The sequence below is a fragment of the Ammospiza caudacuta genome, chromosome 6 (assembly GCF_027887145.1).
Source record: "Ammospiza caudacuta isolate bAmmCau1 chromosome 6, bAmmCau1.pri, whole genome shotgun sequence".
Classification (NCBI taxonomy): Eukaryota; Metazoa; Chordata; class Aves; order Passeriformes; family Passerellidae; genus Ammospiza; species Ammospiza caudacuta.
The window spans coordinates 13,022,223-13,045,362 of record NC_080598.1 but is presented as its reverse complement, the minus strand read 5'-3'; the positions used below and the strand labels follow the sequence as shown (position 1 = coordinate 13,045,362).

The 23,140-nt window shown below is 57.0% G+C and overlaps 3 protein-coding genes across 4 annotated transcripts; 1 reads left to right on the top strand and 2 right to left on the bottom strand.

Moving 5' to 3' along the window:
* Positions 1 to 1,499: 1,499 nt before the first annotated feature.
* VPS51 (VPS51 subunit of GARP complex) lies at positions 1,500 to 6,510 on the bottom strand. Its single transcript, XM_058807501.1, has 10 exons — positions 6,298 to 6,510; positions 5,725 to 5,854; positions 5,291 to 5,437; positions 4,926 to 5,142; positions 4,076 to 4,805; positions 3,681 to 3,899; positions 3,168 to 3,389; positions 2,883 to 3,004; positions 2,344 to 2,431; positions 1,500 to 1,997 (listed from the first exon to the last, which is right to left on the bottom strand). The coding sequence occupies exons 1-10, from the start codon at positions 6,508 to 6,510 to the stop codon at positions 1,737 to 1,739; spliced, it is 2,349 nt and encodes a 782-aa protein (XP_058663484.1). The 3' UTR covers positions 1,500 to 1,736.
* A 510-nt stretch (positions 6,511 to 7,020) lies between these two features.
* Positions 7,021 to 10,843, bottom strand: BET1L (Bet1 golgi vesicular membrane trafficking protein like). Its single transcript, XM_058806457.1, has 4 exons — positions 10,807 to 10,843; positions 10,056 to 10,147; positions 8,907 to 8,963; positions 7,021 to 8,519 (listed from the first exon to the last, which is right to left on the bottom strand). Exons 1-4 carry the CDS (start codon positions 10,823 to 10,825, stop codon positions 8,352 to 8,354), a joined length of 336 nt encoding a protein of 111 aa, XP_058662440.1. The 5' UTR covers positions 10,826 to 10,843; the 3' UTR covers positions 7,021 to 8,351.
* Positions 9,555 to 22,751, top strand: RIC8A (RIC8 guanine nucleotide exchange factor A). Of its 2 annotated transcripts, none has more exons than XM_058806456.1 (11): positions 9,555 to 9,785; positions 12,366 to 12,539; positions 14,749 to 14,796; positions 16,831 to 17,445; positions 17,782 to 17,876; positions 18,630 to 18,780; positions 19,385 to 19,480; positions 19,623 to 19,767; positions 20,089 to 20,233; positions 20,883 to 21,002; positions 21,740 to 22,751. In XM_058806456.1, exons 2-11 carry the CDS (start codon positions 12,456 to 12,458, stop codon positions 21,858 to 21,860), a joined length of 1,620 nt encoding a protein of 539 aa, XP_058662439.1. In that variant the 5' UTR covers positions 9,555 to 9,785; positions 12,366 to 12,455; the 3' UTR covers positions 21,861 to 22,751. The 2 variants fall into 2 exon arrangements, with proteins under 2 accessions (XP_058662439.1, XP_058662438.1); XM_058806455.1 differs by lacking the exon at positions 9,555 to 9,785 and adding an exon at positions 10,890 to 10,993.
* Positions 22,752 to 23,140: the final 389 nt, after the last annotated feature.

Here is a 23,140-nt window from a genome sequence, read left to right as displayed (position 1 = left end):
TAGCTTGGAGCTGGCATGGACTCAGACCTTCAGCGGGTGAGGGGTGTCACCTGAAGCTGTGGGATCTCCCCCCCTCTGTCACACAGGCCTGGCAGGCCCTGGCATTCCTCAGTTGTACGTCTGTGCTGCCCTCGAGGTCAGTGACAGCCAGGGACCACTGCACCAGGGCACAGTCCGGCCTGCTCCACTGCTCTTCTCAGGAAGGTGTTCCCAGGTGTGCTCTTCATCTCCTGCAATCCCAAAGGGATTTGTCGCTCTGTCCCCACCTGTGTGGCAGTGTCCATCAGCTGGGCACAGCTGACATTGGCACAGCTGGGGCAGGAACACCGTGAGGGTCTCACTGACGTTCTGCCAGAGATGACCAAGGTGTGACCATGTCCCCGAGGACCCGCAAGTGTGTGAGCCAGCTCTAGGCCTTGATAGAAGAAACTCTGCAAGGGTTTTGGCAGATTTTTTTTTTGTTTCTCGGTGAAATTCCATCTATGAGGCCTGATGGGATTTGAGAGGATGTTTTTAACCTTAATCCCTTTTGTTCACCCTTGGCTGTGACTCAGCATCAGCTCGTTGTCTCAGCCTTTTAGCACTTCCTGTTCAGTGAGCCACTGCTAACCGGACTCTGGCCAACCCAATTTCATTGAACCAAAACTTCCAGATCAGCCTTCCCATTCCAGGAGTGTGTGGTGGTTTAGTTATTCCTTCTGCACCCAGCCCAGCCCTGTAAAATCCTTGTAGATACTGTGCTTTGTGTGAGGGGACATGATCCTGTCTGTGTGTCTGTAGCCAACACACTGTTTGCCAGTAGATATTCTTCAAAACAAAACAAATTAAATTTTGTTTCTAAGTTTTTAAAAGTTTTGTATTTTAATACACTGGTGTCTGTATGCTGGGGCTGGTCTGTATGTGCAGATCTGTATGTTGGAGTGTCTGTGCTGCTAGGGTTGCTCTGTAGATCCAGGTCTGGCTATTGCTGTCTGTACCCATGGAGTGCCTGTGTTTCTATTGGCTGTCCTGTGCATCCAGGTCTGTATCCCTGCGACCGCCATTTCTTGTACAAAAGCTTCTGAGTTGGCCAAAAACTGTGTGATAAAGTGAGTTTTATCATCTCTGGGCTCCTCTCAGCTTTTTGTTACAAAAATTGAGGGTTTGGAGTCTGTCTCTTTTGTGCTGATTCCTTGAGGCAAGAATGTCCTATCTGGGGAGAACTTCTGATCTCCTATGGAAGATCTTAGTCCCTGTGGGTTCCCCAGCACTTTGTAGCATCTGTGGAAGCTTTTGATTTTTAAGGCTGATTTTTGGAGGCTGATTTTTAAAGTTTGGGGCCCTTGTGGCTGTGGGTCCATTGGGGACATTGCTCAGTGCCCAGCCCCTGTCCCTGTGCTGTCAGCCCAGCTGCAGGTGGGACCCCATTGTGTGCAGGGCCAGCTCCCACCCCCCAGGCACAGACAGGGACACAACACCCAATTCAACTCACACATAATTTATTAGTGACAAAGGGGCTGTCTCCAGGCATGAGGGGATGTCACCAGGGTGAGGGGATGACACTGTGTCACTGGGCTGGGGAAGCAGTGGGGAAGGGGGGGTTTGAGCAACATGGTGTGACAAGGACATCCTTGTGAGGACACTCTTGTTGGGAAGGTCACACAGATTGCCCTCATGTATGTGCAGGGACTCAGAGGGCCCAGGTCTGTCCCCAGAGGTGTAACAGGCCCCGGTGTGGCACGTCCCTGTCCCTGATCCTACCCACGCTCGCAGATGAGCTCCACCACGCTGTGCTCCATGGGGACGGGGTCGAGGCAGCGGTGGGCGGCGCTGGCGGCCACCTCGTCCAGCAGCCCCTGCACCACGCGCTCGTCGGAGGCGAAGCGCCACAGGTAGAGCTGCAGGTAGTGCCCGTCCACCTGCACCTGCTGCAGCCCGAAGCGCCCCAGCGTGCGCAGCCGCACGCACTCCAGCAGAGTCTTCAGGCTGATCTTGATGATCCCCGTCAGCACCGACACCTGGGCCAGGGGACAGCGGGGACACATGGCACGTGGGCACAGGGATGGTGTCCACACGGCATGCTGGGCCTTTGTCCTGGCTGCCACTCCCCACCCAGGGCACTCCTGAGCATGGGGACTTGTGGCACATGGACACCCTTGGCCTGGTCGCTGCACTGATCCCACAGTGATCCTTTTCCTCCCCACAGAGTCCTAGGGCAGGGGACACTGGGGACACCCTTGTCCTGGACATCAGCTCCCAGCAACTCCCTGAGCCCTGACACCAGGGACATGTGCCAGTGAGAAGGCGGGCACTTTGGGACCTCTGGGGATGTTTAGGGACATGGTGGTGTCCCCATGATCTCACCTTGTTGAACTCAACAGGGCTGAAGATGTCAATGCGCTCAGAGAAAAGCTTCTGGATGTTGCTGAGCAGGTGGGTGTCCATAGGGGCACTGAGGACATGGACACAGGGACAGTCAGGGACTTGACAGAGCCAGGGATGTGGGGACAGGGACACAGGGACCGTTAGGGGCCATGGAGAGGGTCAGAGGATGCAGGGATGCTTTTGGGGACAGAAAGGCAGGGGAATGTGAGAATGGTTCCAGGACATGGGGGGACAAGACAACTGAAGGACACAGGGATGATGGGGATCACCAGGGGATTCTGGGACAGTTGTAAGAACACAGGGAGTGTTGGGACAAACCGGGATCATCATTAGCATAGTCTGGGGATATGGGGACAGCTAAGGGCTGTCAAGACAGCCTGGGACAGTCTGGGATAGTGAAGAGGGTGACAGGGGACATGCAGTGGATACTCAAGGAGTGACAGGGAGCCCAGGGGTGCCTGGGTGGCCCAGGCAGTGACACGGGGAGCCCAGGGTGACCCAGGGGTGGCGGGGCTGACCTGGGGGTGTAGCTGGGGGCATAGCGGCCGGGTGCCCGTGAACTGCTGTAGACGGAGAAGGCGCGCCGGCTGGAATCGCTGCTCTGTGCCCGCCTCACCCCCTCCTCGAAGAGCTGCCCCACCTGTGGGTGGCACCACACCCTCAGCACCAACAACCCCCTCCTGGGACCCCCGAAATCACCCAGCATCCTTCCAAGTATTTGCAAGCCTCCCACACCCTTCCAGAATCCCCAAAGGGCCGCACAGGGACCTTGGGCACCCCTCTCAGCTGGGGTGTCAGCCGACCTGCACGTCGATGGCGGTGATGTCCTCCACCACGCGCTTCATGACGGCGCGCACGTTGCGCGGCTCCACGGTGCCCAGCCAGTCGCGCGTCTCGACGCTCTTGCGCAGCATCTGCGCCACGGCCGCGCCCTGCACCTGCACGTAGTGATCCAGCAGCCGCTGCGCTGCCGCCCGCGCCTCCGCACACAGCGCCGGCCCCGGCGTCACCGCCGGCCCCGAGTCCTGGGGACACACACAGGCACCGTCAGCCCCGTGCCTCCTCTGCTGCACGGCCACTGCTGGCAACAGGAGGGGCATGGGCACACGTGGAGATGCTGCCCTCCGTGTGAGTCTACATCTGATGTGCTGTGAGCACAGGGACATTGGGGACAGGTGGGACACTCTGCCTTGAAGCAGCATCACTGCCCCTCTTACAGGTTCTTGGGGCTTCAGGGGCTCCTAAGGCCATGCAGAACCCCCCCGAAAATCCCTTGGGGACATGCAGGATCCCCTTAGGACCATTTAGAGGCTCACCTGGGGCGGGAACTGCTCATCAGTGAGGGTGAGGATGTAGCTGATGGTGGAGTTCTCGTAGTCCAGGCAGAGACGGGCAAGGAGCAGCAGCAGGGCCGGGGGGGCAGCGGGAGCTCCCCGCTCAGCTGGGCCATCAGCAAAGCCGCGGGCGGTGCGGCACAGCCAGCGCACGAAGGCCACCACCAGTCCCTCACGCACTGCTGTCACACAGAACTCCCCCTGTGCCACAAATGGGGGGCAGGTCACACCCCAAAACTGGCCTGTACGGGCTCCAAACCACGCTGTATGACCCCCAACCTACCCTGTGCCACCCACAGATTGCTCCAGTGACCCCTAAAATGCCCCTAGCCCCCTTGGCCTGTCCCCCCAAAGCGCTCCACTCCGTGTTACCTCACCTTGAAGTAGGGCAGGCTGGCGAAGGCGACGTCTCTGGCGGTGAAGAGCTGCACGTAGGCCAGGACGGCCTTGAGCTGGCCCAGCACGGAGGCGGCCAGCGTGGCCAGCAGGTCGGGCAGGCCAGGCCCCTCCTTGCCGGGGGGCCGAGGGGCAGCCAGCGCCTGGCGCACGTCACCCAGGCAGCCCAGGAAGAAGGTCTGCAGGGCGCGCAGGTAGCGGTCGACGCGCTCGCGGGCGGCCCGGGCCACCAGTGCGGCGGCGGCATCGGCGCCCGCGGGCAGCAGCTCCAGCAGCGCGCGCAGCCGGCGGTGGAAGCGGTCGAGCGCCCGCACCAGCAGGGAGGTGTCGCCCAGGCCGCGCTCCAGCGCCAGCCGCCGCTCCAGCAGCGCGAAGTAGCGGGTGGCCAGCGCGGCGGCGAAGGGCTCCAGGCGCCCCGTGTCCCCGCCGAAGAGCGTGCGGTACGAGCCGGCCAGCTGGCACAGCGTGCCCACGAAGGCCGAGCTGCCGCGGTCCACGAAGTCCAGGATGTCGGAGGCGGGCGGCGGCGGCGTGGTGGCCGTGCCCGAGGGGTCGGCCGCGGGCAGCTCGGCCTCCAGCGCCGCCAGCTCGGCCTCGAGGCGCGCGCCCGCCTGGCTCAGGAACTCCTCGCTCAGCTCCTCGGCCGGCTCCTCCAGCTGCAGCAGCATCTCCACGCACTCGGTGAGCTCCTTGGGGTCCAGCGTCTCCTCCCTGGTGGCCGATGGCAGAAAATAGGGAATAAGCAATAGGAGTCATCAGCAGGCTCTGGAGCGAGCACCCCCAAACCCGCATTTCCCAGCGCTGCCCTCAGCAGGCTCTGGGTGAACGCACCGGAGGCGTGTGCGCAGGCGCTGGGCCAGCTCGGCCATGATGGCGTGGCTCTCGTCCTCGATGGCGCGGAAGGACGGCAGGTGCCGGTAGTGGCGCAGCACGGCGCGGGCGCGGGCATGGCAGCGCAGGGCCCGCGCCGGCTCCGTGCCCGCCCAGCGCCGCAGCCGCCCCGGCACCTCCACCAGCGCCTGCAGCTTCCGCAGCAGCGCCTGCACCCCTGCAGGGACACGGTGTCAGTGGTGGGCACACAGCAGCATGAGGCACAGCGGTGGGACCACCTGCTGGATCTCCACCCCACAAATCTGCCCCTCTGCCCCACACAATTCACCCCAATAAATGTGTCCCCGCATGGCCCCGCTCCGTACCGGCCAGCTGGGCGCCACGGCGGTGTCGGTCCTGCAGCGCGGCGCTGACGCGGGCGCTCGAGGCGCTGATGGCCGCCATGTTGGCCGCCAGGTCGTCCATCTCCGCCTCCATGTGCCGGAAATCCACCTTCATCTTCCGGATGGTGTCTGGGGAACACGAGCCAAGTGCCAGGTCCCTCAGCTGCCCAGGACCCCCCCAGCCCACCCAGGATTAACACAGCACAGCCATAACCCCCAGAGAAACCTGGTTACTGCAGGTCACTGATCTCTAGAGTGAACCACCACACCCCCCAGGGCAGCTTCCCAGTGCTGCCAGAGAGATCACCCCCAAATCCCCATTTCCCGTTGCTGCCATCAGCAGGCTCCAGAGTGAACCCTCCCAAATCCCCATTTCCCATTGCTGCCATCAGCAGGCTCCAGAGGGAACAGCTCACCAGTGGCGGAGATGAACTTGTTGTAGTTCTCGTACAGCAGGGTCTGCATGTCACTGTCCAGGGCGCGGATCTCCCGGCTTAGCGCGGCCTCACGGGCCAGGAGCTGTCCCAAGGGACACTCGCTGCGCACCTGAGGGGACAACGGATACACATCTGCCTCCACTGCCCCCTCCGGAGCCCCCCAGCTGATATCAATTGCTCTCCATAGTACATCTGAGACCCTCAGCTTCCCTGCAGGATCCCTGACTGTCCTCCCTGGATTCCTGCCGGGATATGGAAGTGATCCCCAGGAGCCTCCCCTGCCCTGCTAACTGCCCCGATCCAGCTGCTGCCGAGCACCTCAGCACCGTTCCCGCACGGAATCGGTGTCCTCAGGGGAGCAGATCCATAAGATGCTCGAACAGGATCTTTATGGGATCCTCTCAAGATCCTTGGGCCCCGAAGGTTCTGGGGACCCTGCGTTTCCCCCCCGCCAAGGTCGGGGCCACCCATGGAGATCTCTCGTGACCTTCCAGGGCCCCTCGGAGCCGTCGCCAAGGTGGCAGTGCCCGCGGGAGGGGTCTCCGTGCCCACCTTGGTCATGAACACCTCCGGGTCGAAGTGGGGCCCGTTGATGTCGGTGGGGTCCGGGGGCGCCTCGGCCGCCTCGGCAGTGGACGGGCCATAGTAGCGCTGGAGCGGCCCGTGGGGGCGCCGCCACCCGCCGCCCCCGGTGCTGCTGCCGGTGGCCTCGGGGCTGCCCGCGGCCCCGCTCCCGGCCCCGCTCCCCGCTGTCGCCGCCGCCATCGCGCCGCCGCTTCCGCCCCAGCAGCCACTTCCGGCCTGTCCCTTACGACACTTCCGATGCGACACCCGGTTGCCATGGTGACGAGACAGCGGGGCCGGACATGGCGGGGCCCAGTTACCGAGGCCCGGGACGGCTGCCACGGGGACGGAGCCGGCGCGGCCCTGTTCTGCTGCGCCATGGGGACAGAACTGCCGTGAGGCCTCAGACATGGGTGGAGACACCGACCCTCGAGGAGTGAGAGGCCGCTGGCGCCCCCAACCCGGGGCCTGTGTCTCTCACCGTCCATTTTCACCACTGTCCACCTATCCGCAGGCCTCCCCAGTGTCCCTGTGAGTCCCCGTGAGTCCCCCACCCCACCCGAGGTCCCCCTCCAGCCCCGGGGTGGCTCCCGGTGACGCTGGAATTGGGCTGTGAGGCCACAGGTACTACCAGGTGACTGACATTGCACCTTGCACAAGGAACAAACATCTGGGCTAAAAGGTCTAAAATCAGCTTTATTTACAGCAGAAAAGGCAAAAGAAACCCCGCCAGAGTGAGGGCCGGGCTGCTCCAGGGTCCTTTCATCTGGAGTCACCTGCTCCAGGAACCACAGGCCATTGATTCTTCCCAAAGGAAGAGCCCAGAGCTGCCACATTGCACCAGGAAAGCAGGAAGAGCCAGAGGAAGTTCCTGGTGCCTCCTTGCTCCTTGCCTTTCCTGCACATTTTTTCCCAAACGTGGAAAAGAGCACACCTAATCCAGGGTGTGTTTTGTGAGCAGTTTGGTACGTGGGACAACATTCCCTTCATAGCTGTGGACCCGAGTCAGCCCAAGGGAACAGGGAAAAAGCAAAGGAACACTCAGCCATCCATCTATGAAGAGGGTTTGCTGGAGAGTCTAAATCAGAGGAGGAGGAATGGCTGAGCCCTTGCTGTTACAGGAAGAGAGAAGGAAATAAGCAAGGCAGGGGTTCCTTTTGTACCTTGTAAATGCATAAACAAATCAGCAAATCCCTCCTTGATTTCTCTCCACTCCTGACAGCACTGAGAGGGGAATTCCACCTCACCTCAACCTCCATTTTATTGGCACTACATCTCCACAAAGTGCTCTAAAACCAAGGTGGCACAGTAACCACAATTAACTAGACCTTCTGCCACCGGATTTCTTTACCCTGATTTAGCAACTAAATTTGTGGGAAGGTTCTGGAAGGTTCCACACAAGTGCAAATCCGTGTGGTTATGGACTGTGGTCCTCCCTTCCCACAGGGTCCAGCCCAGTTTTCCCACAAGGATGATGAAAAAAACCAAGCCAGGATTTAATGAAAGTTCTGCTCCCCTGCATCTCTTCCCGGCAACAATCTGGGAGTATCCCCGCTCAGATCCATTGCCAATTCCACCCAAAAGCAGCACAGCACAGGTTTCCTTTCAGCCCAGGGAAATGGAGAGTGGCCACATGGAATGTCAGTCACACACTGGTACTCCCAAATCCCATAAGTCAGCATCCTAAATCGTACAGCTTGCAGAGCTCAGCTGGGTTATGGATGGAGTATCCACAAGTCATTGGATTTGTTAGTTCCTGGTTTTCATTGAAGGAAGTGACGGTGGAAGTGGCCCTTAGGAACAGCCCACAGGATGTGGACAAGGCAGGAGGTCATAGCCAGAGCCATGACCCCAAAATCCCATTAGACACGAAGATCCCTTTGGAGCCAAACTTGTTTTGGAAGAGCAGTCTGGGCCCAGCCAGAGCGGCGAGGGAGGAAAATCACTGGGAAGGTGGAGGTGTGGCTGGAGGCTCCTCTGGAAAACGTGTGGGCAGGTCTGTGGATGGTGGGGTCCAGCCTGTGCCACCTCCCAGACCGGGCTCAGGTCCCCGCCCGGGACACCAGGTAGTAGAGGATGAAGAAGATGAGGACGAGGGCCACGGACACGGCCAGGAGCAGCCGGCGGTTATCGCGGCCGGAGCGCGCCATGCCCGAGAAGCGCTTCACGCTGCCCGTCAGCAGCCCGGTCACGCTCAGGAAATCCGAGTCCTGGTGGGAAAGGACACCTTGGAGGCCTTGCAGAATCATGAAACTTCCCAAGTTTCCCAAGGGAACATCCCGAGTCCCGAGGGATTCACAGGGATGAGCCAGTCCAGCTCCAAGCCCTGCACGGGACACCCAACAATCCCAGTGCTGATTTAGGGCTTCTCTCTTAAGGGTTTTTGCTGTCCCACCTCTCATCCCAGTTCCCTGATTTACACAGAAGGAGTCACAAGGATGAGCCAGTCCAGCTCCAAGCCCTGCACGGGACACCCAACAATCCCAGTGCTGATTTAGGGCTTCTCCCTTCAGGGTTTTTGCCATCCCACCTCTCATCCCAGTTCCCTAATTTGCACAGAAAGCCCCATCTGTCTGTCCTGTCTCCCAGGTCCTTACCATGCCATCCAGGTAGCGGTTCTGTTCCTCAGCATCCTTGTCAATATCCAGAGCCAGCTGCAGGGCAAGGCAGGAAATGGGCATTAGTGAGCTTTTAATGTCCAGAGAACCTCTAAAATCTGAAATGTGAATTATTTGAACAAGCTGCTGCTTTCCCAGCTCCAACAGACATGCAGGGGCTTGTCTGGTGCAGGAACAAGGAAAATGGAATTTCCCTGCCAGGCAGGTGAAGTTTTCCAGTTCTGAAAATAAAGCCTGGATGTCTAAATCTGCCAGCTAGAGAGGGGAGTTTAAACCCTGGGACACAATGGCAGGAATTCAACCTGCCCTTTTACACAGTGAGTCATTGTGTTCTTTCATGGTTTGTACTAAACTTTTAATAATAATATAGAGCTTAAAGCTCTAAATCAAAGTGTTTGATGTTAATAGGACCAAACTGTAGGGAGATAGAATATAAGAAAATAAAGATAGTGTAGAAAGTAATCTTGCCCCTAAGGAGTTGCAGCTGGGCCAATTACCAAAGATTAGGAACAGGCCTGACTTTAACAGGCCACAGCTGTAAGCAATGAGAAGAAGAGTGCTATAAAAGGGTGGGGTGTCTGGGTGAGAAGCGATTGGGGGCTAGTGGGCCACTTTGTGAAGAAGAAAGAGGCAGTACTCTAAGGGGTTACCCATGAGAAACACCAAGAGGGTATGAAACTTTTGTGATAAGGAGACAACATATGGAACCCCTGCAATAAGATGGCAACAGTGAGTCATTGCCTTCTTTCATGGCTTGTACTAAGCTTTTAATAATAATTTAGAGCTTAAAGCTTAAATCAAAGTGTTTGATGTTAATAGGAGCAAACCAGCTTTAAGAACAGCTACACAGAGACACAGGTATTTTCCAAAATTATTCTACCTGCCTTTTTTTCATTAATATTTCCCTGAGGAGTGAGCTTAGCAACACCCCTGTGCTCAGGCTGGACAGGGCTTGGAGCAACCTGGTCTAGTGGAAGGTGCCCCTGCCCATGGGAAGGGGTGAGACTGGATGAGCCTTAAGGTCCTTTCCAACCCAAACCTCTCCATGGTTTGGTGATCCCCTGCAGGACTCCCAGGTAATCAGAGCCTGTCCTTCAGCTCAGCACCCGCTGTGACCTCGGCACTCACCGACTTCAGCCTGGTGACCTTGCTGGCCAGGCTGTCAGCCATCCGCTTGTTCTCCACGTCCAGCAGGTCCTCCATGGCGCTCGGACTCTGCCCTGGAGAGAGGAACAAGGAGCCCACATCATCCCTGCCCTGCCACAGCACAGCTCTGTTCCTGTCACAGCCCCTCCTCGTGTGGTTTGCACCGTGGAACCCTCTGAAAATGTGACCAAAACACCACAGACTTCCCCCAAACGCGCCAGGGCGAGAACCAGACTTGCACCCTGGATTGCCACCATGGCTCAGCAGCAGCTGTGGGGGTTCCGTGGCCAGTGACACCCAGGGGTGAGATTTGGGTGAAACCCGGCAGATCCGGGGCCGTTTGCCCCTCGGCTGTGTTGGGGTCTCTCGGCATTGCCCCCCATTGTGGGGCAGGTGGGATCCAGGGGAGGGGGGGGAATTAGGGGTTCTGGGGCAATTAGGGGCTATGGGGAAGCTGGGGGCTCAAAGGGGCACTTAGGGTTTCAAGAGGGGAAATTAAGGGTTTCGGGGGGCAATTAGGGGTTGGGGGGGCAGCCCAGGACCCCAAAAGGGGCCCAGATAGGCAATTAGGGTTTTTGGGGGGGGGGGGTAATTCCCGGGCTATAGGGGAAGAAATCGGGGCACTGCAAGAGGCGCCGTGGGGTTCAGTGGGATCGGGAGTTCCTCCTCCCTCTGACCCGCTCCAGCCCCTTCTGCCCCCCCCCAAACCTGTCGCTGTCCCTTGTCCCCTCACCTCGGCCCCGCTCCGCCATGGCTGCCCCGGCCCGTCCCGCCCCGCCGGGCGGAGCCGCCACGAAATGTCCGCCCGCTCTTCCTCCTTCTCCTCCTCCTCCTTCCCCCCGGCACCGGGACCCTCGGGCCGCTCGCCCGGGCCGGGGCGGAAGGGCTGGAAGTGCCCCCCGAGGGATCCCGGGCCGCAGGTACGGCCAGCACCCTGCCGAGCACAGGGGAGGGACGGGGGGCTGGGGGGGAAAACAACGGCTTGAGGACAAAAAACGGGGGGATTTGGGACGAAAATGGGGGTTTGGGGACAAGAATAAGGGGCTGGGGACGAAAACAAGTTTTAGGGAAATAATTAGGGGTGGAAAATAGAGGTTTGGGGGGGAAATAGGGGCTTGGGATAAAAAGAAAGGTTTGTGGACAAAAATAGGGGCTTGAGACGAAAATAGATGTTTGGGGGGGAAGGTAGGGGTTTAGGGACATAAACAGGGTTTTGGGGACAAACCCGGGGTTTGGGATTTACCCAGATGGTGGGGGAAGGAGGTGGCAGTGTGAGGAAGCAGTAGGAGTACGGAAATGGGGATATGCCCAATGGTCCATTGGTTCATGTCATCCCCCCAAAAGCAGAGGTGGATCCCCTGCATCCCAGCCCCTGCACATGGGGATGCTGTGTCCCTGCCCCGGGCCAGCCCAGCCTCTGGCTCCACGGCTTTCTGCCTTCCAAAATGCTGGATCTGCCTCTTTTGGTCCCCCGAAAAGCCCCTCTGGGGCTGCGTGGGCAGGAGAGGACAGCCCGTGTGATTCCCAAGCCCTGGGGGCCCTGGGATCCCGGTTTGTTGAGCTTGGGGTGACCAGCTCAGCCCATCCTCCTGGCAACACGGAAGCCGAACACATGTCCGAGCCCAAATCTGCTGGCTGTCCCAGCACCGTGGGCTCCGTGAGCCGCTAACCCGGTGCTGTATCCAAAATAATCCCGCGGAGCTGCGCATCTGCTCGCTGGCAGTGTGGGCAGGGACAGCCTCTCCCGGGGGCTCCGGACGCGCCTTTTGGCCGCGCCTGCAGGGACCGGCCATCATCCAGCCTGCCACCAAGCCCTCCCCGCTCTGCTTCCCACCACCTGCCAAGGTAGCTCCGCCTGCGGCCGGAGGATGCTCTCCCGCCCGGCTGCCTCGCCGCTCCATCCCTTGTCACTCCACGGGAGTGTTTCTGGCTTTATTTGTTATTTTCCCCCCTGTGCGGCAGCAGAAATCAGGGCAGGCGGCGGGGAGGAGGAGGAGGCAGGGAGCTATTTCAGGGAGCTGCTGTTATCTGCTCCACGTTAATCCCCAGCTGGTGGGGGGAAGGTTTTCCCTGAGTGCTTTACTGGGAGGGCATATATTAAACATTGAAAAGCAAAGCGAGGAAGAAGAGGATTAGCAGGAGAGAGAGGAAGCTGGCTGCTGGCTTTGCTCGGGTTATCCATCTGCTCCACTTTTATGGATGCAGCAGTGTGAGCAATATCGCTTAGGGATTTTTTTGTGTTGCATTTTTTCCCTCCTTGCTCTCTCCGCCCCTTTCTCTCTTCCCTCTCAGAGGTCTGTGTGCCGAGCTGCTTTTTCATCACGCTGGAAATCCCCTTGCTCCCCTTCCTCTGGGCTGTGCTGTAGCTGAGCTGTTGGGATAATGGAGCTCCAGGCTGTGGTATCCACGCTGGAAAACGGGGAGCAGGACACGGTTCTCAAGGTGCTCCAGGTCTACAACCAAGAGGTGAGTGAGCATCAGCACTTCCCTCAGCTCAGGGACTCCTAAAAAATTGTTATCCAGATTCCAAGAAAGCCTGGCCAGGAAATAGGAGTCAGGGTGAGGACTGAGTAAGAGGAGCTTTTTTGTTAAGGCAGTTTTGGAGGTGCTGAAAGAGTCCAGGGAGGAGCTGCAGGTGAAAGGATGTTGGGATTTGCAAGTCAAAAGATGGTTGGAGGTGACTGCTGGGCTCTCATATGGGTGCAGCTCTGAAGGCAGTAAATGATGAATGTAGAATATCAAACCCCAATGATCTGGAAGCAGAGATGGGAGCATTTCTCGCCTTAAAGTAGGAAAAGATTTTCTGTGGTGGTAAATCTCTGCTTGGAGATAGGAGACTGAGGGGAGACCTCAGCCGTTTACAGCTTCCTCCTGAGGGGCAGCTCCAGTCTCTCTCTCTGACCAGTGACAGGACCCCAGGGAACAGCTGGAGAGGTTTAGGCTGGATATCAGGAAAAGTTTCTTTCCCCCAGAGGGTGGTCAGGCACTGAGCAGGCTCCCCAGGGAGTGGGCAGAGCCCCAAGGCTGCCAGAGCTCCAGGAGGGTTTGGACAATGCTCTCAGGTATAGGGTGGGATTGTTGTGGTGTCTGCACAGGGCCAGGAGCTGGACTGCATGGATCCTGTGGGTTCCTTCCAGCTCAGGATATTCTATGGCTCTCTGAAATCCTGTTTGAAACAGACTCTGGTTGTCAGGGAAATTTCCTTCAGAGGTTTCCCCTGAGAGGGGCTGGCCCTGTGGATCACTCTGACTCACTCTGCACCAGGCTGGAGTAGGTGGAAGCCAGGAGGGAAAACCTGAGGAATATTTTGCAAGAGTGTGTGTGAGAGAGAGAGAGAGTGTGGAACTATTCCTGTCAGTCAGATTTGGAATGGCGAGATATTGGCCAAGGAGGAGCAGGTGTTTGTTAAGGACAGCACTGAGAATTAACAGCACCAGCAGCAGGTGCAGCACCAGCATCCTTGGGGTGCAAATAGTGTCTGTGTGCCCCCAAAACAAGATATTTCCTGTTGGATTCCCCCAGCTGGGTCCTTCCTGGGGTATCAAGCCTAGGGAACTGCAAGCACAGGGTTTGCTGGCCCGTCTGGAGGAAATGGAGCAGTCAAAGAGGATTATGAAACTGCAGATAAACCTGGCACGGCTTGGCATTGCTTGTGCTGCAAAGCTGATGGTTCTGTATGCTTTTCCTGAGGATTTGTTTTAATTCACTGTTGTGCACACAGTTTTTGCTTGCTGGGAATATACTACAGCTAAAGCAAAACCCCAGGTGTGGCCAAAATATCCCCAAATGGGATTACAGCCTGAAAAGAGGATGTGCTTGGGGGAAGAAGCAGCAGCCTGCTTGTGGAACAGCACTGAGCCATCAGGTCCTGGTAGTGTGGATGGATCAGCTCACACACAGCCTGGCTGGAGCACACACTTGGGGCTGCTCCAGGCACTGTGTCCATCTCTCCTTCCAGGCTGGACACAACCCTGGGCTCTTGGTGACTGCACACACATAATCAGTGTTTTATGGATTTAAGTGTTTTTGTTCTCCAAGCTGGCATCAAATGCTCTCTTGGTATGAACAAGGATTGCCTCAATGACTGGGAGGTGCTGCTTCTCCCCAGGCACCTGTGGTCTCCAGTTCCATGGGAGCAGGTTTAGTCAGGAGGGAGACTGGCAGTGAAGAACAAACAAAATCGCAAGAGAAACCCAAGGAATGGAGATCAGGAGTGTTTGTTAGCATAGGGACAGGATGGAATCTGGACATGAAGTCCCTTGTGTTTAAAGAACAGCCTGCTAACCAGAAGGATCCATTCCCATGTACCAAGGAGACAGGACTTCTTTGGGGCAGGAAAAGGACCAATAAATATCAAGGGGAGGACGTGCAGGCACAGCTCAGTGATATCACTGAGCAGGAATTACCGGCTCTTATAGGATATTGGGATTGGGATGAATACCCACTGTGCTGCTGCAGTATTTAAACTAAATCCATCTGTCAGCTGGCTTGTGGCATTGCACTGGTGCTGTGCATCCAGGGGTGATGCCCATGATGTGAGGGGGACTGTCAGGAGATGGTGTGTTTGCTGTTGCAGCATGTTTTGGACCTGCTGCTTTCCAGCTGAATGGCTCTGCTCTGGTCCTGTGGAGTTTTAACCTATTCCTCTTTCTGATTGATTTTGTTTTTCCCACAGAAATCTCAGTGCTTCATCTTTGAGGATGAGGAGCGGGAAGAGAGGAAGGTAGGCACATGCTGCTTGCTTTCCTCCTCTGGTCAGTGTGTAAATCTGCTGCTCTGTGCTCATGTCCAGCTGGGCTTGGCAAGCAGCTCCCACAGGAGAGGAACTGAGAGTTTTCCATTAACTTGGTTAGGGAATTGTGTGCTTGGAGTGTCTGGCTCTGGTTTTTTCCATCAGTAGTTGGTTGTTTTGGGTAAAGGTCAGCATCCTTCTGACACTAGCAATGGTTCCATGATCCATTTAGTCCCAGCCATGGATGTGATCTCTGATGCCTCTGGGCAAGGATCACAGCAGTGCTGGCTCTGGGGGAGGGTGAGGGGCTCCCCTGGGAGCCAGCAGTGGGATTTCCCAGGAGCTGTGTATTAGCAAATCCTTTGAGCTGGTGTAATCTGGCACTTGGAGGGAAGGACACTCTGCCTGCTCATTCCTGCTCCTGCAGCACTTTGTGACAGGGCAGGCCTCAGTCTGCCTGTTCTGCCATAAAAATTACTGTTTTCCCTGGGTTGTTTTCCAGCTGGCTCAGTTCTCTGGTCAGTTCACTGGTGGATGGTGCCAATGCCTGTGAGCACAGCAAGTGCAGGCCAGGTGACCTGGGTGGAGAGCAGGACCTCCTTTGGCTGTGCCAGGGCCAGCTGCTGCCACATGGAGAGTTCCAGCACAGCCTGAAACATGTGACTGGATCTGATGAGATCTGAGCTCTTTGCCTTGCACTGACCTGCTGGGTGAGCTGGGACAGTCACACAGTGGCTTCAGGCACAGTGTCCCACTTTTGGGGTGTCTGCCATGAAATATGAGATGAACATCACCACTACTTCCTGGTGCTTGGGTGTTTAGGTGGTTCAGCTTCAGGCACACACCCTGAGATCCCTTTCCCCTGAGCCAGCCTGAGGCTTTGGTTGCTGGGACTGTATCTGAAACTTTGTCTCCCTGTGAGGAAGGAGAAGAGGAACAGCTGTACTTCATCACTTCCCCAGGTTGTGGGTGTGGGGCACACCATGAGCCCCACATTAAGGACTGAAGTTCAGTTTTTCTTAATTTTTTCCCTTAGTATTTTCATTTCACCAGGGGAGAGTCAGGTGGGATATCAGGAGGAATTTCTTCATGGAAAGGGTGGTCAGGCTTTGGAAGAGGCTGCCCAGGGAGGTGGTGTAGCCATTATCAATCTCTGGAGGTATTCAGGGAATGACTTCCATGCTCTGGTCTGGTTATGAAGGTGCTGATTGGTTACAGGTTGGACTTGGTCTTGGAGGTCTTTTCCAACCTGGATGATTATGACTAATGATTCCAAGCTTAATGATTCTCTGATTATTTTGAAGTGTGACCAATGAGGTTACAAACCTCATTTTTTGAGTTCTTTCATTCTTGTAACCCCACAGAAAGACCCATGCTCGGAGCTGTGTTGTGTTTGCAGTCTGGTGGGCTCCCCCAGCAGTGTGTGTGGGTTACTGGTGTGATGTGAAGTGCTGCCACATGTGGTTCAGCCTGAGCTGCCTCTGTCTGTGAGGCCTTACCCGTGTTCTTGTGCTGCTCCATGACTGACTGTTCCCCATGAGCTTTGCAGCTCCTGTGAATTGTGTTAGTGGGGTTCTGCCAGTCTGTACCCATGGAAGATCTGGGCCAGTAGGTCTCCAGACAGCACTGAAATGAAGGAGATGCTGCTTATTTGAGTCTCCTGGGGTCTCTTCACCTCTTTTCCCAAGGCATCAGGTGCTCTCCTCACATCCCTTGGGTCCCGTGTCCCTCCTTTGTGCAGTGGGCAGGTTGGCCCTGTCAGCCTGAACCATCCTCACCAAGGCAGAGCTACAACAGTGCCCTGTTTGTGCTCTCCCTTTGCACCCAACACTCTCTGCAAGACATCTTTTCCTGGTTGTCCTTGCCCAAACTGGTCAGGATCAATGCCAGAGCCAGGCACTTCCTGAGTGCACAGCTGAGCAGGCCCAGGTGACACTGCTGTTGTCCAGAGCAGAGCATGCCAGGGCCATAGGGAGCCCTGGGAAGTGTCAGTATCCAAGGCATTGCTTATTTCCAACTGCACAGAAAATGGCCCAGCTGCTGATCAAGTTCTTGGAGAGGGAACTGCAGCCATCCTGCCAGGTCACCTGCCTGGAGAGCATCCGCATCCTGTCCCGGGACAAGCACTGCCTCGACCCCTTCACCACCAAGGAGGGCCTGAAGACCCTGTCCAGGCACGCCGGCATCGATTACTCTGAGGAGCTCATCCGGGAGGTGCCGGACCTGGATGTAATCCTGGAATCCCTGAAATGCCTGTGCAACATCGTGTTCAGCAGTGCCATGGCGCAGGAGCTGACGGCCGAGGGGCGGCTGGTGGTGGGGCTGGCGCGGCGCATCAAGCTGTACAACGAGCGGAGTCTTCCTCACGACATCAAGTTCTTTGACCTGCGCCTGCTGTTCCTGCTGACGGCCCTCAGGGTGGACATCCGGCAGCAGCTGGCCCAGGAGCTCCGGGGAATCGGCCTCATGACAGACACCCTGGAGCTGACCCTTGGGGTCAAGTGGTTGGACCCCTACGAGGTGGCCACCGAGGAGGGACTGCTCCCACCTTTGCCTCGGCAGGAGACGGAGCGAGCCATGGAGATCCTCAAAGTGCTCTTCAACATCACCTTTGATTCCAGCAAGAGGGAGGTGGATGAGGTGAGCTCCTTGGGCCCATGGTATTCATGTGTCTCTGGGCTCTGGCTTTTCAGGTTTTCTCCTCCCTTGCAGTTACTCATGTCCCAGACTGGTCCTTGTGCACCCTCAGGGTGGTGAGGGACTCCAGGTGTCCTTAGGGCACTGCCCCAGTGCAGTGTTATCCCTTACTTTACCTGTGCTTTTAGCATTCCCAAATGGAGAATTGAGAGTCTGCTTTCCCTGGAACGCCCTGCAGTTCATGATCAGGCTGCTGGAGGGGGGAATGGGCTGCAGGCTCTGGGGTGTGTGGGCTGCCCTTTGCTGACCGAGGTGTTCCTCTCTCCATGCTGGGGCCAGGAAGATGCTGCTTTGTACAGGCACTTGGGTGCCCTCCTGCGCCACTGCCTCATGATCTCTGCCGACGGCGAGGACCGCACCGAGGAGTTCCACAGGTCTGTGTTGGGAGGAGCTTCCCCAGCTCCCCCAGGCACATCCTGCCTCTCCGTGGGTGATTGGGAGGGACCCTGATGACCAGCAGCTTTTGGGTTTAGCCTGGGGATCCCTCATGCTACTGGAACTCAGAAACAGCCTTTCCTGGCCTGAGAATGCCATGTGGGAGTGCCATGGCATCCTGACCCCTGAGATCTTGTTCCATGTTCTGTGTCCCAATGGTGACATCCACCTCAGTGGGCAACTGGCCAGAGAAGAAGCTGCTTTAAATGTCCATGAGATGGCCTTAATTAGTCTTAAGCTGTGCTGAGAAATTGGCTGTGTCATGTTGCCAAGCATTATTGGTGCAGGGGTTTCAGCTTGGAGCAGGAGACACCACCCTGTCCCCAAGAATACATAGCTGGAGGGATCCCAAGCAGTGCTGGTGTGGAACATCAGCATTAGGAGTGACACAGGAGACTCCAGAGACAGACCTTGGACCACCCAGATTGGTCCTGCTTGGCTGTGTGTCAAAATCTGTGGGTTCTCAGATGTTACTTTGGACTCTCAGCATATAGTTAGCTACCCAAAAAGCGTCTTAAGTTATCCTCTTTCAGTGGTGTGAGGAGCTTGAGATGCTCCAGGAAAACTTGGATCACAGTGTCCTCACACTCCTGCAAGTTAATGATGGGCCTTCATTTCTGCAGAGCTGAAGAACTTCTGTGAGCAAAGCTCCATCACTGTGTGTTCACTTCTCTTCTCTTTCACACGTGCAGCCACACAGTCAACCTGCTGGGCAACCTGCCCCTGAAGTGTCTGGATGTGCTCCTGACTCCCAAAGTGCGGCCGGGCTCTCTGGAGTACATGGGTGTCAACATGGATGCGGTCAGCATCCTCCTGGACTTCCTGGAGCGCCGCCTGGACAGGGTGAGCGGTGGGGCTGCTTCTGCCCACGGGTCTGGGGCACCTTTCCCTCAGCCTGGAAGAGCCTGGTGGGAGCAGCAAGCTTGGTTTGAAGTTAGCCCTCTGTAGGAGGGACAGCTTTTGGCAGAGCTGTGCTTGGTGGGACTAAACCAACATCCCTGAACTGGGAAGGTGACTGCTATTGCTTTGGGGGCTGCAGGCAGTGAGATTGGTGGAACAGTGGATGATTAGCTGATAATTAATTGGGTGACTGACAAATCAGCCCTGTTTCATTCAGCCGTGATCCAGTGGGCAGTTCTGGAAATCTGAGTTCATGTTATTTTTAAGCTGACTACAGTTTTCAGCCTCTGGAGTTGTTCCAAAGGGCCTCCAGATTTTACCACTGCACTTCTCTGCCCTGGATGCCCTGCCCAAATATTTCTGTCAGTGCCTGTGCCACAGCAAGTGGTGTGGGGAGGAAGGAGGCACTGAATGCCTGTGGCAGATGTTGGGAAGCTCCTTGTCCATCCATCTCCCTGGTGGTCTGTGCTCGTGTTCTCCAGCATGAGCCAGACAAGCTGAGCTCAGCATGACTGACATGCTGCTCCTTCTGGGGATGTTCCTGCAGGGCCACAAGCTGAAGGAGAGCTTGACCCCTGTGCTGAACCTGCTGACGGAGAGTGCCCGAGTCCACCGGCAGACCAGGAAGTTCCTGAAGGCCAGGGTATGCTGTGCTGAGCCCCACGCTCAGAGGTGCTGCCCTGAGGGGAGGCCAGCAGAGCCCTGCTTGTGGCCACCCCCAGACACCTCTGCTGTGGGTGGCTTTGGTACCACAGTGACCTGTCACCCTTGCTGTGGCCCTGCAGGTGCTGCCGCCGCTGCGGGACGTGCGGAACCGGCCGGAGGTGGGGAACTCCCTGCGGAACAAGCTGGTGAGGCTCATGACGCACATTGACACCGACGTCAAGCACTGCGCCGCCGAGTTCCTCTTCGTGCTCTGCAAGGAGAGCGGTGAGTCCTGGGGCTTCCACAGGGAGACCCTGAGATGGAGACCCTCTGCAGGGCTGCTGCCTTCCCTTAGGACAGCCCTGCTGAGTGGGGGGAAGGGGAGAGCTCCAGCAGCTCTGTGGGTAGGAGGTGGTGTCCCTCAGGCCAGCGGTGAGGGACAGGCTGTGCTGGAGGACACCCCTGCACACAGCCTGGCCCATGTTCAGCTCCCACATACGGGCCTTGCTCCCTGCCAGCACCTCCATGGCCTGGAGACATGGCAAAACTGTGCTGCTGGGGCTGGTGGGAGCACAGAAGGATGGTCTCTCTCCCTTGTCCTGGCAGTGTCCCGGTTTGTGAAGTACACGGGCTATGGGAACGCCGCGGGGCTGCTGGCGGCACGGGGCCTCATGGCCGGCGGCCGGGAAGAGGGCGAGTACTCGGAGGATGAAGACACGGACACGGAGGAGTACAAAGAGGCAAAGCCCAAGTAAAGAGATCCCCTCTTCCTCTAGAGCTCCCCTTCTCCCACACCTTCCTCCTGCTTTATCCCTCTTCATGTACCTGCTGCCATCACCCTGTTCTGCTCATGCATGTGTAGCATGGGTGGAAACGACTGTTTTTCCTACCCCTCTCCAGAGCTCAGTGTTGCTACACCCAGCTGGTTCTTGGTTCCTCTTTTTCCCTTCCCTCTCTTTTTCCCTTCTCTTTCTCCTTTTCCTCTGCAGTGGGTGGTATCTTGAGGGTGGGGGATCCAGGCCTGTACCCACCTATGCATCCCCCAAACATCTCTTCAGTGTCCCTGCAGGTTGGGTTTGTTGGGATTTTCTCCATTAGCTTTTGTCTCCTGCCTTGAGGAGAGGGAGTGAATGTCACCTGCCCTCATATCCCTCATTTCCAGTGGCCCTGTGGCATTGGCAGGAGGGGATGGTAGAGGAAAGGGAGGTGTTTTTAAGGATGTAGGTTAGAATCCCCAGTAGCACTGTGATGGCACTTGGGGCTCAGGGCATGAGCAGCGGTGACAGCCAGTCCTGCTGTGCCATTCCTCTGCTCCATGAGGCTTAGAAGGATTCTAAACAGCCCTTTGTCACCTGCTGTCCCCTCCTGAACCCTGGCCTCACTGCTCTCTCTCTGTGCAGCATCAACCCTGTGACAGGACGTGTGGAGGAGAAGCTGCCCAACCCCATGGAAGGGATGACGGAGGAGCAGAAGGAGCATGAAGCCATGAAATTGGTCAACATGTTTGACAAGTTGTCCAGGTACTGGGACATGTGTGTGTCAGGGGGTACATCTGTGACAAACCTTCCTTTGGCTGTGTTCCCAAGGCCTGGAGGGATCTAGGAGCAGGAGTGGCAGGGGATATGTGGGGAAATTCTTCCCTCAGTGTGGCTCCATGGCATGCAAGGGAAGCACTGCCAGCTCCTCCAGCTTTGGCATGATGGGACACTGCAGAATTCCTCACTGTGTCTGTGGTGTTCCCAAGCACCTGGTGCTCTCTAGGTTTGTCCAGGTGCTTGGGAAGGACAGCAGCTGCTGTCCTGGCAATACAGCTTGGAGGAAGCAGCATTCTGGGGACAAACAGCAGGGACAGATGGCAGCCAGTGCCACCAGCCTCTTTCCCTGTTGGAGTGCTTTTTCCAGTTATCTCTGACCCACAGGAGCCCAGCTGAGTTCAGACTTTCAAGAGTAAAGGAGGGAAGTCCATCCTGTGTTGGAGGGAAAGGAACATGGACACCAGTGTTAGTTTTCCTCTGGGAATCCCGAACCACACAGAACAGAACTCTAGAAAGGAGCCTGTTCCAGAGAATAGGATTGTGCTTCCAGGCCATGCTGGAATTTTTAGGGCTGGCACCGTCCCCATTTCTCAGAGGGGATCTTTAGTTATGCTAAGTGTGTTCCAGGCCATTTCCACAAGCCCCACCTTGCTGCTTTATTCCTGCTTTGTTCCCATGCTGTGCTGCAGCTCTGCCTTACCTGTCCCCTCTCTTGGCTGCAGGGAGAAGGTCATCCAGCCCATGGGCATCACTCCGAGCGGCAACCTGGCGCCCATGGAGAACGCCATCCGCAACATCGCCGACGAGCGCTCGTCCTCCGACTCGGACCTGGGGCTGGACTGAGGCAGCTCCAGCCGCTCTCCCTCGGAACTGGTGCTGCACCCAGGGGCTGGCACTGTGCCAGGACTCTCCCTGTGGGATGTGGGTCCAGCCTGGGCCCCTCACAGCCCACCACATGGAACACCTGCCACCTTCCCAGCTCCATAGCCACCTCTCCTTCCAGAGGTCTCTGTGACCTGGCTCCACCTCGGTCTCTCCTGTCAACAGCCTTGAGGATTTCACACTCCAAATTGCTTCCAGGACTCTCCAGTAGGATTTCTGGGTTTTAAATACATGCTGTTTGGGAAAAAGGGTCAGGGGGAGGCTCTTCCTGCCACTTATCAGGGTTCAGCCATCCATGGAGCCTCCTGTGGCTGTGTGTGTGCCCAGCCCTAGAGTGGGAACTGCTCCCCAGGAATGCCATGGCAAGGGGGGCTGCCAGAGAGGGGTGTGGACCTCCAGTGGGAGTGGGACCTGCAGGGCATGGTGCAGGTGGCTGTATCCCTGTCTGTGCACACCCAGAATGTGTGGGTGAGCAGAGCTGGTGTGGTCTTGGAAGCTTCCAGCATTGCGCTGGCCGCAGGAGAGAGCGTGTGGGCATCTGCTGGGAATGCTCCAATGTCCCTTCCCTGGCACTGGGCACTGTCCCTGTCACCACCCAGCTGGGTTTGGGCATTTGCCTCTCCCCACCTCCTGCTTTCCAGACAAAAGGCCAATACCTGTGCTCTGTCCTTGGCTCATCCTTGCTGTGCCCAGGTCGCTGTGTCCCCCAGGGGCTGCTGTTGGGCCTGGTGTAGATTTCTCTTTATTTTTATTCCTGTTTTCTTTGGAGAGAAAATCTTCTCATTTGTCTCATGTATCTGAGTTCCCAAACCTCCCATCACGAGTAGGAATGCACAAGTGATGCTAGAATAAAGCCAACCTGACACGTGGGAGTGTGGCAGTGATTCCTCCCAGCAAGGAAATTCCTGTGGCAGAGCATCCCAAGTGTTCTGCCCATGTGTCCTTAGGAGCTGAGGGTGTTCCTGAGCGTGGTCTAGGAGGTGAAGAGCTGGAGGGATGCTTTGGTTGGTTTTCCAGTTTTCACTGCTGAGGAAACTGAGTTTGTTGAGGAAACCCTCGAGTGCTGTGTCCAGCTCTGGGCCCCTCATGGCAAGGAGGATATTGAGGGGCTGAAGTATGTCCAAGGGAGGGAATGGAGCTGGGGAAGGGTCTCGAGCATAAGGAGCTGAGGGGGCTCAGTCTGGAGAAAAGGATACTCAGGGGGGACCTGCCTTGCCACAATTCCCTGCCAGGAGGGTGCA

Bases quoted from the DNA above. Each gene is read 5' to 3' on its own strand.
- VPS51 (XM_058807501.1), bottom strand. From the start codon at position 6,510: ATGGCGGCGGCGACAGCGGGGAGCGGGGCCGGGAGCGGGGCCGCGGGC. The intron at 4,806-4,925 runs GTGCGTTCACCC...ATCGGCCACCAG, and splicing joins CGCCTGCGCACACGCCTCCG to GGAGGAGACGCTGGACCCCA. The intron at 1,998-2,343 runs GTGAGATCATGG...CCCCTGGCCCAG, and splicing joins GCCCTGTTGAGTTCAACAAG to GTGTCGGTGCTGACGGGGAT.
- BET1L (XM_058806457.1), bottom strand. The intron at 8,964-10,055 runs GTGAGTGCCGAG...CTTGCCCTGCAG, and splicing joins AGGTCACCAGGCTGAAGTCG to CTGGCTCTGGATATTGACAA. The intron at 8,520-8,906 runs GTAAGGACCTGG...CTTTCCCACCAG, and splicing joins ACCGCTACCTGGATGGCATG to GACTCGGATTTCCTGAGCGT.
- RIC8A (XM_058806456.1), top strand. From the start codon at position 12,456: ATGGAGCTCCAGGCTGTGGTATCCACGCTGGAAAACGGGGAGCAGGAC. The intron at 14,797-16,830 runs GTAGGCACATGC...CCAACTGCACAG, and splicing joins AGGAGCGGGAAGAGAGGAAG to AAAATGGCCCAGCTGCTGAT. The intron at 17,877-18,629 runs GTCTGTGTTGGG...TCACACGTGCAG, and splicing joins CGCACCGAGGAGTTCCACAG to CCACACAGTCAACCTGCTGG.